Source organism: Mchenga conophoros, linkage group LG14 (assembly GCF_057382185.1).
Source record: "Mchenga conophoros isolate Kocher_MC1m ecotype Shallow Benthic linkage group LG14, M_conophoros_male_GT1.1, whole genome shotgun sequence".
In the NCBI taxonomy this organism is placed as follows: domain Eukaryota; kingdom Metazoa; phylum Chordata; class Actinopteri; order Cichliformes; family Cichlidae; genus Mchenga; species Mchenga conophoros.
This window is the reverse complement of record NC_140539.1, coordinates 9,375,667-9,391,585: the sequence shown is the minus strand read 5'-3', so window position 1 is coordinate 9,391,585 and position 15,919 is coordinate 9,375,667. Positions and strand designations below refer to the sequence as shown.

General features: G+C 39.4%; 1 protein-coding gene across 1 annotated transcript; it reads right to left on the bottom strand.

Moving 5' to 3' along the window:
• Positions 1-1,852: 1,852 nt before the first annotated feature.
• Positions 1,853-15,023, bottom strand: prss16 (serine protease 16). The gene is made up of 13 exons (XM_085244749.1): positions 14,957-15,023; positions 14,151-14,326; positions 12,344-12,443; positions 9,986-10,115; positions 9,500-9,623; positions 7,773-7,850; positions 7,427-7,474; positions 7,211-7,330; positions 4,599-4,763; positions 4,221-4,362; positions 3,670-3,849; positions 3,356-3,510; positions 1,853-2,488 (listed from the first exon to the last, which is right to left on the bottom strand). Exons 1-13 carry the CDS (start codon positions 15,015-15,017, stop codon positions 2,417-2,419), a joined length of 1,551 nt encoding a protein of 516 aa, XP_085100875.1. The 5' UTR covers positions 15,018-15,023; the 3' UTR covers positions 1,853-2,416.
• Between the last annotated feature and the right edge of the window lie 896 nt (positions 15,024-15,919).

Here is a 15,919-nt window from a genome sequence, read left to right as displayed (position 1 = left end):
ACAGAAATGTTATGAAAAGTAATCTGAGGTCTCCTTCCCTCGACCCCTCCCCCACCTTCTCTCCCCATCTTCCTCCTCCACCTCCTCATCTGTCCAGAGAAGAGAGAGAGATGGGATGGAGGGATTAATACTCTTCCGCTCAAGCCAACCCTGAGAATGATAGATGGACAGATGCAGGAAGGGAGTGGAGGAGGAGAGAGATTAAAGGAGAGAAGTCTGAGGGTTCATAAATCCAAAAGAGTAGAGACCTGGTCCGCATCACACACTAATAAGATCTGCAAGAAATCTATGATGAGGAAGAGAGGTGGAGTGAAGAGGAGGGAGAGAGATGGGAGTGATGTAATAGCATTAGATGTAATCTAATCATGGCAATAAGATGTGAATGGATGAGTGTGAGCATGGTGATTATGCAGAAGAGGGATGGCAGTGCGTTGATGAAGCTTCGAGGCCTTGTTATTAAACAACAGATCAACAGACAGGCCTCACTGAGGAGCTTTCTGCTGCAAAGGCTCCATAAAAACGCTGTGTTTGTCGTACTTTTTGACAGATTTTATCACGCTGGCTGCCACCAGATGAAAACAAGAAGTGGTAACACAGTGGGTGCTGTATGGCTGCAGAATGTCTCTGTCTGAAGTAAATGTAAATCAGGAAGAAAATGTGTGTTGATTGAAATGAATCATTCTGTGTGTCATGAAAGCTATGTGCTTCATCATGTTCGTGTAGGTGTGTGTGTGTGGCAGCCATCAGTATGAACAGAATCAACTGTAAGTGCATTAAGTGCAGTCGTGCAGCCTGATCTGACTTGGAACAGATAGAGTGCTCCTTCACCTCCCTCCTCTTCTCTGCGACCCCACTGCCACCAACCCCTCCCCCTCATCCCCAACTTCTCCAGCCTCCCCTCAGTCCACTGGGCCACATTTTTCATGGCCCAGCTGTCGTAGGGCTTTGATTGGTTGGCCCGGCGGACAGATAGCCGATAGGCTCTGATTAATAGTTGAGGCCCAAGAACTTCCTCATTGATCAACAGGACAGGCTGCAAGAGGGGGAGGAGGAGGAGATAGAAAAAGCATGCCCTGTCGCCCTGCAAGTGCTGGCTGATAATCCAGATAGTGGAATTTGTGGCAGTGTGCGTGCATGTGTGTGTGTTTGTTTGTTTACTATAGTAAGTAGATTGTTAAAAACAGAATGAAACAGAAGCGCTGGGCTGAAAACACACACACACACACACACACACACACACACACACACACACACACACACACACACATATATATATATATATATATATATATATATATATATACAGAAAACACAGACACATTTACCAACAGCAAACCTCTGGCGGTCCTTTATAGATGCCACAGTGTGCCGTGTGGGTGTGTGGCTGAGAAGGAGGAGGGGGGACTGGAATGTAAAATAAATGCTTGATGTCTGATTCAATTACTTGTTTAGTCCATTTAAATGCACTTTCATTGTGCTATATGCCCAGCATTTGTTACAGTATCTAGGTATGCCTGTGTTTGTGTGTCTGTGTGTGTGCGCTTGTCCCCTCCTGCTGCTCTGTCCAGCCTCTAGCTGATTGATGATCTTCACTCCCACGGGGTCAGCAAGGCCACGACCTCCCACTTTTGACCCCCCTACTGAGATATTCTCTCTCTCTCTCTCTCTCTCTCTCTCTCTCTCTCTCACTAACACACACACACACACACACACACACACACACACACACACACACACACACACACACAAACAAACAAGGAAACAGATGGCCTTGGGACAATTTCCTCACCTTTCTGTCACAAACAGTCTCCATCTCATCACATCCGCTGAAGTTCATTGATTTTAACAAATGTAAGCAAAAAGAAAGAAAAACATCAGAGACAAATGCTTGAGATTCGCATGCTTACTGTATTTCATCAAAAACAACAAATAAGCCACTCAGGACTTTGATAGCAGCGCCTCAAGAAATGGGTTTCATCATGTAGCAATATCACACCCTAGTGACACTTAATGGTTATGACAACTGAGGAATACTTCAAAAACAAAACTCAGATTAAAAAAAAAAACGAAAAACATTTTATTTTACTAGCACCATTTAAAAATTAATCAGTGAGAAATGGCTGTTAAGAACACAAACCTCTAAAAACTCAATCAGCCTAAACATCAGAAATGTTCAGCACAAAGTCCAAAATAAAGACATAAGAGGAAAATCTCGAAAAGCACAACACATAAATACACAGATCGGCCTCTGTGCTGTGAGATTGATATAGATGGACAGCAAAGGGGCAGAGAACAGGAGGGAGGAAATGGAAGATGATGAGCAGGAGAAGGAGGAGGCGGAGGACAGATTATTAACTATTTCTTATCAGCTTCAGACGTGGGTGATAAGGGATGATCGGGTTATAACGTGATCTGATCAGGACGTTCCTTTCTCCAGCTTCTCCTGGGCAGCTGTCTTTAGCCAGTTAGCCACGTGTTTTTCAATCTCCTGAGAGGTGGAAAGATGAGAAAGAAAGGCAGACATACATTAAGGTTTTTCATGTTTCTAATGCTACAACTGCTTGAGGATTGTTACCACACTATACCGCAAAGCAAAGGTGCTTCCTGGGTTAGTATGTGGTTTAAAAGGCTGGTTTTGATATGGGAAGCCTGCAATGTGTGATTTGCAAGAGTGCAGTAAGCACTTGATTTGTGATTGTGCACCACCAAGCAGCACTTAAGTGGTTGTTTTGTGCACTATGATATATGAATCACAACTAATTTGAGATTTATAGATTATATATCTATATATGCAGGACAAATCCACAATACTGTGTAAAAATGCATTACAGCATTTAACTGACACTTTCACAGTATAGTTTATTATATCACGAGGCAGTATTTTACAACTCTGACAGTTATTAAAGCTGGAATTACCTCATTTCTCTTTAAAAGAGACAAGGCACGCTCTGGAAATATATGGTGTAAATGCTGCAATGTAATTAACCAGCAATGTGCAGTTGCATGTATTTGACTAGAGAGTGCATCATCTTTGTTGTTAACTCATATCAGATGTTCTACTTCTAAAGTTTGGAAGTTTAATTTAAGTTCAAAAATAGCTAAAACTTCAGGTAAAATGCACTGATTTGAATTTTACTTTAAAATGTGGGCATTGTGGATTTTGTCCTCTGTTTCTTAGGCTGAAATAACGTCAGGATAGGATCTGTTTACTCTTCAAGCGCGCCTCTGTGCTGTTTTAAGACAGACATGGAAAGAGAGGAAAATATGCTTTAAAGGATTACAGCACTGACTGGTGTGTGAAGCTGCTCTGAAAAATGCTTTTCAGATTGAAAACTTCTCAGTGAGGCGTGGGTACCTGTCTGGCTTTCGTGAGCGAGCTGCGGTCTGTGACTCTTCTACTCGACATGTCAGCGCAGTGAGCAGTGTCCTTAATGAAAATTGTCTGGGCCTCCTCTCCTTCCTCAGTCCCGTCCTGCACCACCGACAACGTCTTCCACGGGTCGATTCCTCCTGTGGAAGTGATAAAAAAAAGTCTTCAACAGTCAAGAAAGTGCTGCAGCCCTGCTGGTTATCTAAATATGTAAGAAAAGGCGGTATTCTCTGTCTCGCCTTACTTTTGTATTTTCTCTGTAAATGTGTTGACTTTGTCTGTAGTAAACCCACTCTCACCATTAACATAAAGGATTCTGTGTGTGTGGGGGTTGTCTCCTCCGTAGTAAGTGTTTGTGAAGGCGATGCGAGCAGGCAGGGAATGCTGGGAAATACCAAACAGCGTGGTACAGAGCTTAGTCTGATCCTGCAGGGTCAACATCCCAGAGAAAGGACAAGTGGCGTCCTCACAACTCTGGTCTACAAACATGAAAAGAAAAAAATCACGTATGATAAAGAAGTGTTAGTGTGTGTGTGTGTGTGTGTGTGTGTGTGTGTGTACATGTCTACATGACTTTGTGAGGACAGAAAATTGGCATGCCACTATACTTGTGGGGGACAACAGTCACTTATGGGGACAAGATGCCTATCTCCACAAGATTGAAGGCATTTTCCAGGCTCAAAATGCTGTTTTAGTGTCAGGGTTACAATTAGGTTATGGTTAGGTTTAGGCTAAGGGTTAGGCATTCATTTTCTGATGGTTAGAGTACGCAGCTAGGGAAAGCATTATGTTAATTATGTTAATTACGCTAATATATGAAAACAAGTGTCTGTGTGTGTTTGTGTTGTACAGAAGCCAAATTCAGTGCATGTCTGGTAGGTCCACTGTCTCTCTCCTCTTCTGCCGGCATGGACTGACGTGTCCATCAGATCCTTCATTGATTTCTCATAGGAGATGTCCAAACACGGCTCCTTACTGGTGAATCGGTAAATCTGTCAAGTGCAGAAACACATGCAAAGAGACAAAAAAGAAAAGAAACAAAACTAGTAGACAGATGTTGTGGGAGTTGCATAAGGGTAAAGGCATGAAGGAATCACAAATGCTTGCACTGCTTGTTTTTAGCTCTGAGAGGGACAGCAGACATACAGGAAAATGGCTCAGCAGTGACATCTGGTGGCCACATATCGACATGTAAAGGGGGAGAAGGAGCCCGCTCTGTTCTCCATACCTGTGAGAGTTTAACAAGGCGGTTGTAGGCTTCCATCCCATCCTGATATTCCTGGCTGTTGTTGGTCATTATGCCACAGAGCTCATTTATCGACATGAGTACCCCCTCTTCATTGTACTGCACTGCTCCCATGAAAATGTCGGCCAAGCTTTCCATCAGCTCAATCTAAAGTAAAGGAATATGTTATTGTCCACTTGCATAAAAACTGGAAAGAGATAGATACAAATAAAGGAAAGAGTTAAAGAGAAAGAAAACAGGATTAAATGAGGAAAAATATCGATTGCCAACTAGGAGACTACGTGGAAATAATTTGAAAAGTATGTCTGTGAAGGTTCTCAGTCATCCAGGTCATCGTAGTCAAAGAAGCTTGTAAAGAAAAGCTTCTGGACTTCTTTAAATTGCTTGAGGACGGTTTACGACACCAACTCTCTGCCATCTATAATCCAGTTTTGAGTTCCCTTCCCAGACGCCTTAACGCCCACTCACATCCTGGGCCATCTGATCTTAGGAATTCACATGATAAGGTGGGGCCAGGTTTCACAATGAACTCATCCGAAACTCTGGCTGATTGGGACCCACACCCAGTTTCACACCTTGGCTCAGGCGAGTAGAGGATCATCAGGGGGTCCTTTTGTCCCTCTGTGGGGGGATACTCCCACTAGGTTTATATCTGGGACTCTCCACCATTTGACCTTAGAACTGAAGAAGCTTCTTGGATGAGAGGTGAAACGTCTTCAAGTAACTTAAAGAAGTGGAAAAGTACACTAATATTTGAAGCCCAGTGTTCAAATAAGAGAGCAAAATAGATTTAGTGAGCAAATTTAATGCTTAAACTAATGAACATACAGAAATAACTTGTTAACTTTAGATGATAAATACTAAAAAGTGAATGATATTAATGGAAAGTTAAAAGTAATGAATAAATGGTAACAAGAGATTAACATGAAAAGTTGAATCTGTGTACAGTGTTTGTTAACCAGCCTAAACACTTTGACAGCCCACACGCAGTCAATACAAGTAGGCAAATAATTAAGCCCACTTTATGTATACTACTACTTAAAAAACTCTTTCATTTGACCTGGACTGTGAAAGCAGGGCTAGGTCTAAAAAGAGAGCTTTCCCAGGGATCTGGAGAAGCCATGAACTGCTATGGCCAGCAGTTTAGTGGCCACATTATATTGAATGTGAAAAGTAAAGGAGGCTTGCATCCTCTTTCAGTTCAGGTTTTACACATCAGGGTATTATCAGGACATTATTTGGAAGGGCTGCTTCCTCAGAAAGCTACTTTCTCTTTATCTGTGTGACAGATCAGATAACGTTTGGTTGAAAATGGGTTATGAAATATGAAAGTGATCCCAAAAGCAAATAATCAAAGTGCTGGAATGGACCACTGGTCCAATTGAAATGCTATGGTGGGACCTTAAGCGGGCTGTGCATAAATAAATGCCTGCAAACTTCAAACAACTGAATCAACATTGCAAAGAAGAGTGGGCCACACTTCCACCAGAACAATGTGAGAGCTTGAAAAAGACATACAGAAAACAGACACTTCAAGTTACTGCTGCTAAAAGTGGTTCTACAAGCTAATAAATCATGGCGTGTGCTCTACACACTGCTTCTGCTTTTTGGGGTTAGCTTTTGTTGTTGCTGTTGTTTTTCATTTCTGTTTTCTGGCCTCAGAAAGGATCATGCTAGTACATACAGAACACCTAATGGCTAACACGGCGGTCCACAAGAAGAACTGTTGACAGTACACGCTTTAAGTTCCATTTTTGAACCTCATGTCATGACTCCCATTTTGAGCACCCTCTTCAGTAAAGTCTGGACTCAGTGACCCATAGCTCTTTATTAGGCAGGCAATGTCATGGTCCTGAGTCTGCTGACTCAGTGTTTTGTGTTTCTTTATGCTTTTGTTTATTCTGAGTATGTATTCTGTTATGATTTGTTAGGTTTCTGTTCTGTGCCTGCCCTGGTCATACTATCTGCTTGTGAATCTGTCTGTTTAGTTCAGTGTCATGTCTGGTTCTCTGTGTCTGAGTTTCCTGTTTTATTCTGAAGGTCCCCGTCTCATGTGAGTGTGTTCAATTTACGTTTCCCCTGTCCCGTCAGCTCCGATTTCTCCCAGGTGTGTTGCCCACCTGTCTCTCTCATCACCAGTCCACTGCCTGCATTTTGGGTCCGTTTCCTCCTTCACCACATGGCTCGCCCCGGCAGCCATGATAGGCAAATGAATAATTTTGAATTAACCTCCATATTTGTTTAAATATATTTAGCAAGAGAGCAACACTCTGGACAAGTACCATATTATGTTTTGCAGTGAAGGTCTCGCAACTACAGCTTTGGCATTTTACCATCAAGTTGAACTTTGCAATAAAATGCAATAGTATACCTGACAGTTGTCCTATGTTTATCACAGAAAGACTGTAGACAGGTTTAAAATAAAGCTGCGCTTTCTTTTTCACATGATTGCAAAGGTTCAAACAGCTTATTACCAGCATACAGTGGGAAAAGAAAGTTATCACAAAAAAGTATATATTTAATTTTTTTAAAAAGCAAAAAATGAACAGAACTGCGTGAACAAGAGCTTGGTGTCCATCAAAGCATGTCATCACCTGATCATAAGGATCCTTGGGGATTTGACAGCATCCAAAGTCTGAGGCTACCTGGTTGATATTTCCACTCATCAGAGCTTCTTTCACTGCAGCAAACGCTTCACGCACTTTAGACAGACACTGCAGGAAGTGGATGGTGTGAAGTTAACAGACAAAAGTAACAGACTAAAATCTAATCCCTGACACATGATGCACAGATGGTGGCAGACTTCTCACCTTCTCTGAGCCACCAACTGCCTCATTCAACAGGCTCAAGCCAACAACCTGAAATAGAGGAGAGGGCAGATATGTGATTCAAAAGGAAATGAACTTCAGTAGACACCTTAGTTGTTTGGAGGGATGTAGGTACAACAGAGGAACCTAAGGTCAAGTTCTGGTTATGGAGGAACCTTTGTGGTGTACTGACATCAGAAGGGAAAAACTGGACTTGATCACAGTTACTTCTTTGATGGTGAAAAACACATTCAGCCCATAAGAGTCAGCGATGAAAACACAAAGAAATCAATAATAATTAAATGAATGGTGATATTAAATCCTGTGACCATGGTTTGTGTCGTATTACGTTGTTATACTCAGAAAAGTCCAGCTTTGCCTTGACTGGAGCAGAGGAGGCCACAGCTCCATACACCAGATTGGGAAACTGCAGTACAGAGCGAGAGAAGACACACAAAAACAATTAATATATTTCTGTTGAGTTTACATGATTTTTGTAAAACATGAGGATCAATGTTAACAACCCGATAATCTATACATGTCTTTATATCCAAAACTTAACATGTAACATTCCTCTCCACACTGTTACACTACCTAACACATGACTCCGCTTAATATGGTGACTGAGCTTGGTTTAGCTCCTTGCTTTTGCTATACAGGGACTAATGCAGCAGTCAAATCCATACTTGAAAGTGGCTTCATCCTCAGATGTTCTAAAAGTATTTCCTAAAATCTTCTTTACCAAACACCACTTAAAGACTTCATCTTTCTTTGGGAATGAATTCATGGAGAGCTGCATGCAGGCTATGAAGCGTGGAAGCAGCAATCGATGTACTTTTATATATATGAATATATGCTCCTTCCTGATTTCTTTTGCATATTTCTCACATTTGCAAGTGTCAGATCATCAAAGAAATTCTAATATTAAACAAAGATAACCAGAGTAAATACAAAATTGCAGTTTTGAATATTTATTTATTGGTTAAGTGCTTTTAAGAAGTAGTTTTTTTTAGTGTATTAAAAGCTATCCAGACCTACATGATCCTCTTTTTAAAAGGTAATTGCCCACTAAAACTAATAACTGGTTGTGCCACCTTTGGCAGCAAGAACTGCAATCAAATGTTTTTGATAACTAATAATATGAGTCTTTCACATCACTTTGGAGGAACTGGAGGATTTTTGAGCATGAACGGCCTCTTTAAGGTCATGCCAAACTACATGAGTCTGGACTTTGACTAGGCCACTCCAAACCATGACGGCCAGACATTCTCCTTCAGGATTTTCTGGTAAAGGGCAGAAAAGCTTTGGTGAGCCCCCCCCCCCCCCCCCCCCCCCCCCCTTATTACCTGAAATCACTATTTAAAATACTGCATTTTGTATGTACTCTGCTTATATTTGGCTAATATTAAAATTAGTTTGATTATCTAAAATATGCAATTCAACATGTGAAAGATATGTTAAAAAATCTGAAAGTGGGGAACACTTCTTCATAATGTAGCTGATTTTAGTCTTTTTATGGGATTTACTAACAAAACCATAGAGGTAGCATAGTAACGTCATGACCTCAGAAAGGGTACTGATTAACTCTTTGTCTAGAAAATCATTGCACAAGAGTAACCACAAATATTCACTTAAAGAATCATCTTCTTTTAGTTTGTGGACTTGAAAATGTAAGTAAAAAAAAAAAGCAAGTGATACATTCATATAGTAAGATGAGATTCAGTACTTTCTTATCTCCTCAGGGTATAAACAGAAGAGCATCTATGAATTATTGCCTGTCTACAGTTCTTCGGAAACAAATGACTCACGCTGTGTTTTTCCCTAAACTAGATCTTTCCTGTCAGTATGAAATACAAATATGTTGCTCTGATCTGTTTTTGTAAAATGATATAGAACAAATATCTCAGTCACAGTATCAGGAATAAGAAGTGTTGTTCCAGAAGAACAGTCAATAAGCTCTAAAATCTTTCTCTGTCTTTTATAGGATTAGTTTTTAAAGATTGTGAGGTGCTGTATTTTAAAGTTTGAAGCCTTATGCATCTTTGAATGCTTCCATATGTAAACCATGTCCTGTACCTTTCCTCTGAACCAGGCTGATAGAGCTCCAGAGTATGAGCCTCCGAAGCTGATCCATGTGTTTCTGTGCGTCAGATTGAAGTTTTGGCTGATGTACTGGTGGAATGCAGCCAGGTCAGTAAGTCTGAATGAAAAGAAACAAATTACAAAAAATAAAGTGCACATGCATCTAAAGAGGTCTGCACAAAAGTCACGAAGACAAATGTAATCAGATAGATGAAACGACAGAGAGATACTTGGAATCAAATGTACAAAATTACATTAGATTTGCCTGACTTACAAATAAAATTACTGATAGTCTATGTCCTAATGAATCCTAAGATAGACAGGTGTGCATTCATATGCAGGAGAAATGCGATGGGAAAGATACACATTTGCATGATGAACACCCACACACACACACACACACACACACACACACACACACACACACACACACACACACACACACACACACACACACACTGGTAGAGAGTCAGCACTAACGCCTGCTGGCTGCTTAGGTCTGCCAGGTTCTCTGTTTTGAGGCCATCAGGGTTAATGCTGTCACCATAGAAACGATGCTCCAGAGCCAGAAGTAGAGCACCGTGCTCTTCAGCCATGTCACTATGGTGACCTGGGAAAACATGTTCGAAGCAGATAAGATTCATTTTGAAGCAAGCCCTAATATTTTTTTAGAGATGCAGGTACGGTACACGAGAGGCTTAAAAGTGAGTGTAACTTTAAAAAGTTACAAAGTGTCATGTGTCCAGCTACACTGTCCTGCTACAGTCTGAGCAAAAAATATGGAAACTATTAAGTGGTAACTGATGACTATTTGCACTATTGATCAATTTTATACAAACAAGATGATGCAGTTTAATAAATAAAAGTTTATAATATTCAATCACATAGAACCACGATGTACTGTAGATACAAAACTATGTTAAATATACACTAACTGGACACAAAATGTAGAAATCTAACAAAAGACATACAGAGACGCATTGATTATAACATGATTCCTAGAAAATATGAATAATTATGAAATTCTAATTAATTGAAATAGCTGCAGCTCTGTGCTTTTTTACAAACTTTGACCTTTACCGTGAAAGATTTAAGCTCTGTAATTAATTTGATTTCGGGTGGAAGTGTATTTATAGATAACAGGCTTTTACAGAGAATGCTGATCTTCTCCATATTGCTGTGACATTTTACACTTCCTGTTCACTATTCTCCTAACGATTCTTCTTCTCTTTGGTCATTTCTTGAAAGAGGCTCTGGGGCTAGACTGTTTGCACATTTGAAGACAAATTTCAGAAAACACGAATGAATGAACTCTCGATATATATATTTTTTTCATTAAAATATGACAGTGGTGCCATCAGAAAGGCTTTTCATCTATAATCTTCTTGATATATGAATGGTGACGGTGATGATTGAGCCTGTACTGCCATACAATGTGAAAAACAAGAAAATATCAAAATGATAGCGTTGAATTAGCTGTGAAAATAAGTATAATTTCTTGTCAACCATCATTTTGGCATTGTGCTTAGAAAAATCCTAAATGATCTAAACTATTATCAAAATAATGAACTAATGATTTATAAAAACCAACATCTACATATAGCTAATAGCTATAGCCATTCAAATACAGCCTCCTCCCTGACCTTGCTGGACCTATTAATCACTTTCCTTATTTTCTGTCATAAATGCACTGTGACTGCTGTCTGTGCTCATATTAAACATGGCCGGTGTTTATAAAAATTAGGTCAGTGTATGAGTTGTAGTAATCGCTGTGAGGATAAAGCTCACAGGCTTCAGACTGATCTAAATCCTCAGTATTAGACTTTTTTTTTTCTGTGATTGGATCTGTATGATGTCATAGAAAAGGGATAACTATAATAAAAAGTATGCATTTTATTTATATACACCTTTCAAGACACTCAGTGGTAAAAGCAATTAAATAACAAAATCACAGTATGGACAAACTGACAAACTGACTGAATTAAACATCAGAGGTTCATAAAATTAAAATTAAACAGAAAAAGCAAGTTTAAAAAAAGTCTGTTTTAAGGCTTGCTTTAAAGATAGGGAGAGAACCAGTGTCGCAAATGTGGAGAGAGTTACAAAGACAAGGGGCCAATCGGCTGAAAGCCCATGGTGGTGAGGCGAGCAGATCAGGAAGATGTTAGAGAACGTGAGGGAGTGGCAATGTGCAGAGTATTAGTGACATGGGATATCATTAATATGACGATCTCTGCAACACACTTTCTGGCTATATGAGTACTGAAGCTCTGCTTACCAGCTTTTCAAGTATTCTGTTTATGTGGGGAAGCCAATCAGAAGAAAGGTTGCTTATAGGAAAAATGGACGAAAAGGGGAAGGGAGGAGGAGTTCAAAGATCTTGCAAAATGACTCTATTAATATATAATAGGTCTTCTTTAAAGTTTTGTCGTTGTTAAACAACAATCTACGTAATATTAATGATTAGTGATCTACTGTATATTACAAAATTGTTCCACAGTATATTTTTAGCAGTAAAGTATGATAACAGGTGAATTTAGTATAGAAGCACTGTGTCTGTGTGTTTTAAAATTGTAACCCAGTACCAACATCTACTTTTTCCTAGGTCTCCTATACACGCTTCTCTGGGGGATTACGGGTACTTACAAAACAAGTTTTAGGGTACAAAAAAGACAAAACACAGATATACTCGCAGATGAGCATCACTTTACCTCCAAAGTTTGATTATTAATTCATTATGTTGCCAGTTCTTTGAGTGTTTTGAACACTGATTTCATATGCGTGTCTGATCTGTGAAAGGCACAAACAGGTGACGATATGTGCTGTATTTTACACTACCTGTCAGAACATCATACTCAACGAGGGGCCCTTCTCCCCCAATGTAGAGAAACACCGGGCCATCAGGATGCTGCCAGTATGCCTCATTCACAAAGAACCTCTGGAGGACATTGAGAAAAGTACAAGAAGAAAGACATGCTTTATTTATGCTCGCCCAAACCGGCAGCAGTGCACATTCAAGGACTTGCTCTGAGTAATCCTTTACTTGATGCTGGAGTGGGCAAATTTGCACATTGGCAGCCTCAAATGGCTGCAAGAGCTAAATGAGGCCGAACATTTCAGTTCATGCTGTCAGGAAACGCCACCCTGTCACTCCGTGCTGAATCAGGAGTGATGAAAAAGGTTCATCTAGTCTACATTTCTCTGAATGGACCGCTCACTCTCTGCTTCTTAAGAACCACAGCAACTCAGTTTAGCTCTTATCTCCACAACAAAGTGAAAGCAGCAGGGTTCAGTGGGACGGGACACTTGCTCTGCTGCACGCAGCCTATTTTGCGATTTGAGCTGACAGGGCATCTGTTTTATCAGCGTCACTGCAATCCAAGCAGTCTTCAGAAATATCACACGATGGCATCTTCTCCAGTGCTTTAAATAAATTATGGCCTCCTTTTGGTTCACAGGATCTGACTGATGGAAGAGTTCTCTTATCGTTAACATAGATTTTCAAAGACCTCTCAAACATCAAGCCTTTAATTATCAGCACCATGCACTCGCACTGGAGAGGTCTGTGCCCAGAAGTGAAATGTAAATTTAGAGTCATATTTAAAAAGTAGAAAATGGATATCGTCCATATTTAGCCAAGCCGACATTTGATTCTCTTTGATGCGATGCCTACAGATAAGATAAGACGATATACGGAAATAACATCAAAAACTAACATTTCGTAATATTCTTCATTATCTTTAAAAAAAAAATCCCTAATAACATAACCACACCATTTCAAATCCAAAATATTAAAAAAGGGGACGAGATGCTCCTAAGGGAGTGACAGGCAGACTCTATCTTTGATCAAACCTCTGGCATGCTCTATTATTTTGTCTGTTTAAATGTCATGCCAAAGTTGGAAGAAGCTCTCTGAGGCCTTCAAAGACAAGCTCGAGCTTATTAGTCTAACAGAGAATAAAAAATGATTTCTAAATTTCAAACAAAGGAAACAAAACTTGAAGTTGGTCTGGACTTGGACTGGCTACTTCAGCAAATTCAGCGCGAGAAAAGACAACCTGAAATAGAAATTCTCAAGAACCACAAAATATTATCAGAGAACCTGCAAATAACTCTTGCAAATGGTGATACCTAAAAATGCAAATTTTACACATACAAAGCAGGCGTTATGAAATGATGTGCTCTGAAGGGAAATGTGTTTGCTGCATACTAAAAATAGCATGTTGGGAGAAGAACCAACTATGAAGCACTGTGGTGGAAATGTTCTTCTGCATCAAGTCAACGAGTGCTTGAAAATAATAAGATTGTTTATCTGAAGGTTTGAGCTGAACCTTTTGTAATGATAAAAATTCTAAACACGCTGCCAAATTCAGTGAAAAACTCAGATGTGAATCCAAGTGGGAATCAAAGATGTCAAAAAAGTCATTACAAAACACCTGTAAGAAGTTATTTTTGCTAGAGCAATAGCAAAATTTCCTTTTCCCACATATGATTATTTTATATATTTTTCAGTTACATAAAAGTTTTGTTGTTTTTTTAAAAAAAAACCTCATTAAGTCTTTTTCTTTTAACTGCCTTTAAGTGAATAACCTTTACGTGCAGGCAGGGGTGTGAAGCATTAAAGCATTGCTCAGCGTTCCTCTACCTGAGGGAAGGTGTTGCTATTTTGTTGGTTGAAATGGTCCAGGGGCTGGACAATCCAACCCTCCTTCACGTGGTGGAGAGGCTGATGAAGACTGACTGTGAGCTTCAGGAGAAGCTGCTTGTTTTTCTGAAGCTGGTTGTCACGTGCACGCCTCTTGATCATCCTCAGAATCTGTCCTGTTAGCAAAAAACAACAAACAAAAAAAACATAGGACAGAAAAACAACTGTGAAACTGCTTAAATTAATGAATCGAAACTTGAATAGTTTGTAATCTAAATCATAAGCTAAACATAATTTATGCAAAATAATGGAGAACTTGGCACCGTCTTAGCTCTGTTGGCCAGATTAGTGATATGAACAGGTGAACCATATTTTGTTTTATCTAAACAACTGATTGATCCTCATGTGACTGAAGATGATGAATGAATCCAAATTTGTCTGTCATGGACTGCCCAGCGTGGGATCATCTTGACAGAGAACAGAGCAAAAGGCAGAAACATCCAAAAAAGAGCTTTGAATGACATTCAAGAAGTCTAGAGAAATATTCCTGAAGACTATTTAAAGAAATTACAAAAAAGTTTGACCAAGAGGGTTCAAGCTGTGTTGAAGAATAAATTCATAGAATTGTAAAAAACCCTGTTTTTGCCTTATATACTATATTGTATACATTTTAAACATTTTAATAAGCAGTTATTTCTTAATTCCCTAGGAAATTATGAAGCAATAAGGAATTGGTCAAGGCCTGTGCACAGTACTTTATATCAAGATCTAAAGTATCACATTTAGTGGAATTTTCATTAACTCACCAGAATAAACAAAGTTTAAAAGTAGCAGAGGAAGGAGACAGCGCAATGTTAAGAAATTCATCTTAAATGCTATATCCACTCTGTAACACACAAGACGTCACTCTATGGGTCCCATATATAGTCCCTGTGTGTGTGTGTGTGTGTGTGTGTGTGTGTGTGTGTGTGTGTGTGTGTGTGTGTGTGCGTGCGTGCGCACTAATAAAAACTGCTCAGCAGAAATGAGCATCAGCCTCGTCCTGTAATTAGACCTCTCTGCTTTGTAACAGCTTTTTTCTGAATGGTTGAGTTACAGAGGGCAGTTTTCAACTTTTTGCGGCTTCCTAATTGGGAGTAGTGAGAGAGACTATCCTATGTCCACACAGAGGCTAAGTTCATATCTATCTATCTATCTATCTATCTATCTATCTATTAAAACATACAATCCAAATATTATGGAATGACACCATTACATTCAGGATGTGTACAATGTTGATATATCTGCCAATGCAAACTACTCACCAAGAGGTAGTGAGACTCTTACCTGTGCGTAACTGTTAAGTAGTTATGAACTACTTAAAGTTATTTCTCCTTTCCTGCAATATACCTAAAGTATAATTCAAATTACTTACAGTATAATTATTTCTTCTTCGCACTAAAAACTTGAATCATTACTAGTGTATCTATCAGTAAATATTTGTAGGTAAATACAAATTATACTTTAATTTTAGAACAAATACTATATTATATTATAGTTCTACCAGAATTTCAAATTAAGTCTAATAGATTTTGTATTACAGTCTTTTCTGTTAAAACCTTTTTTATTTGGTTGTCATGTCTGCCTCGCAGCGCTGTCTCATTGCAGACAGCAGCAGCAGTGACAGCAATTGCAATGTTCAAGTCAGCCAGTGTGGCAGCAGACGGTAAAATTATGAGCACAGAGCTGAATGCTAGTCATGTTAGCCAACTCTACTTTGGTTGCGTGAA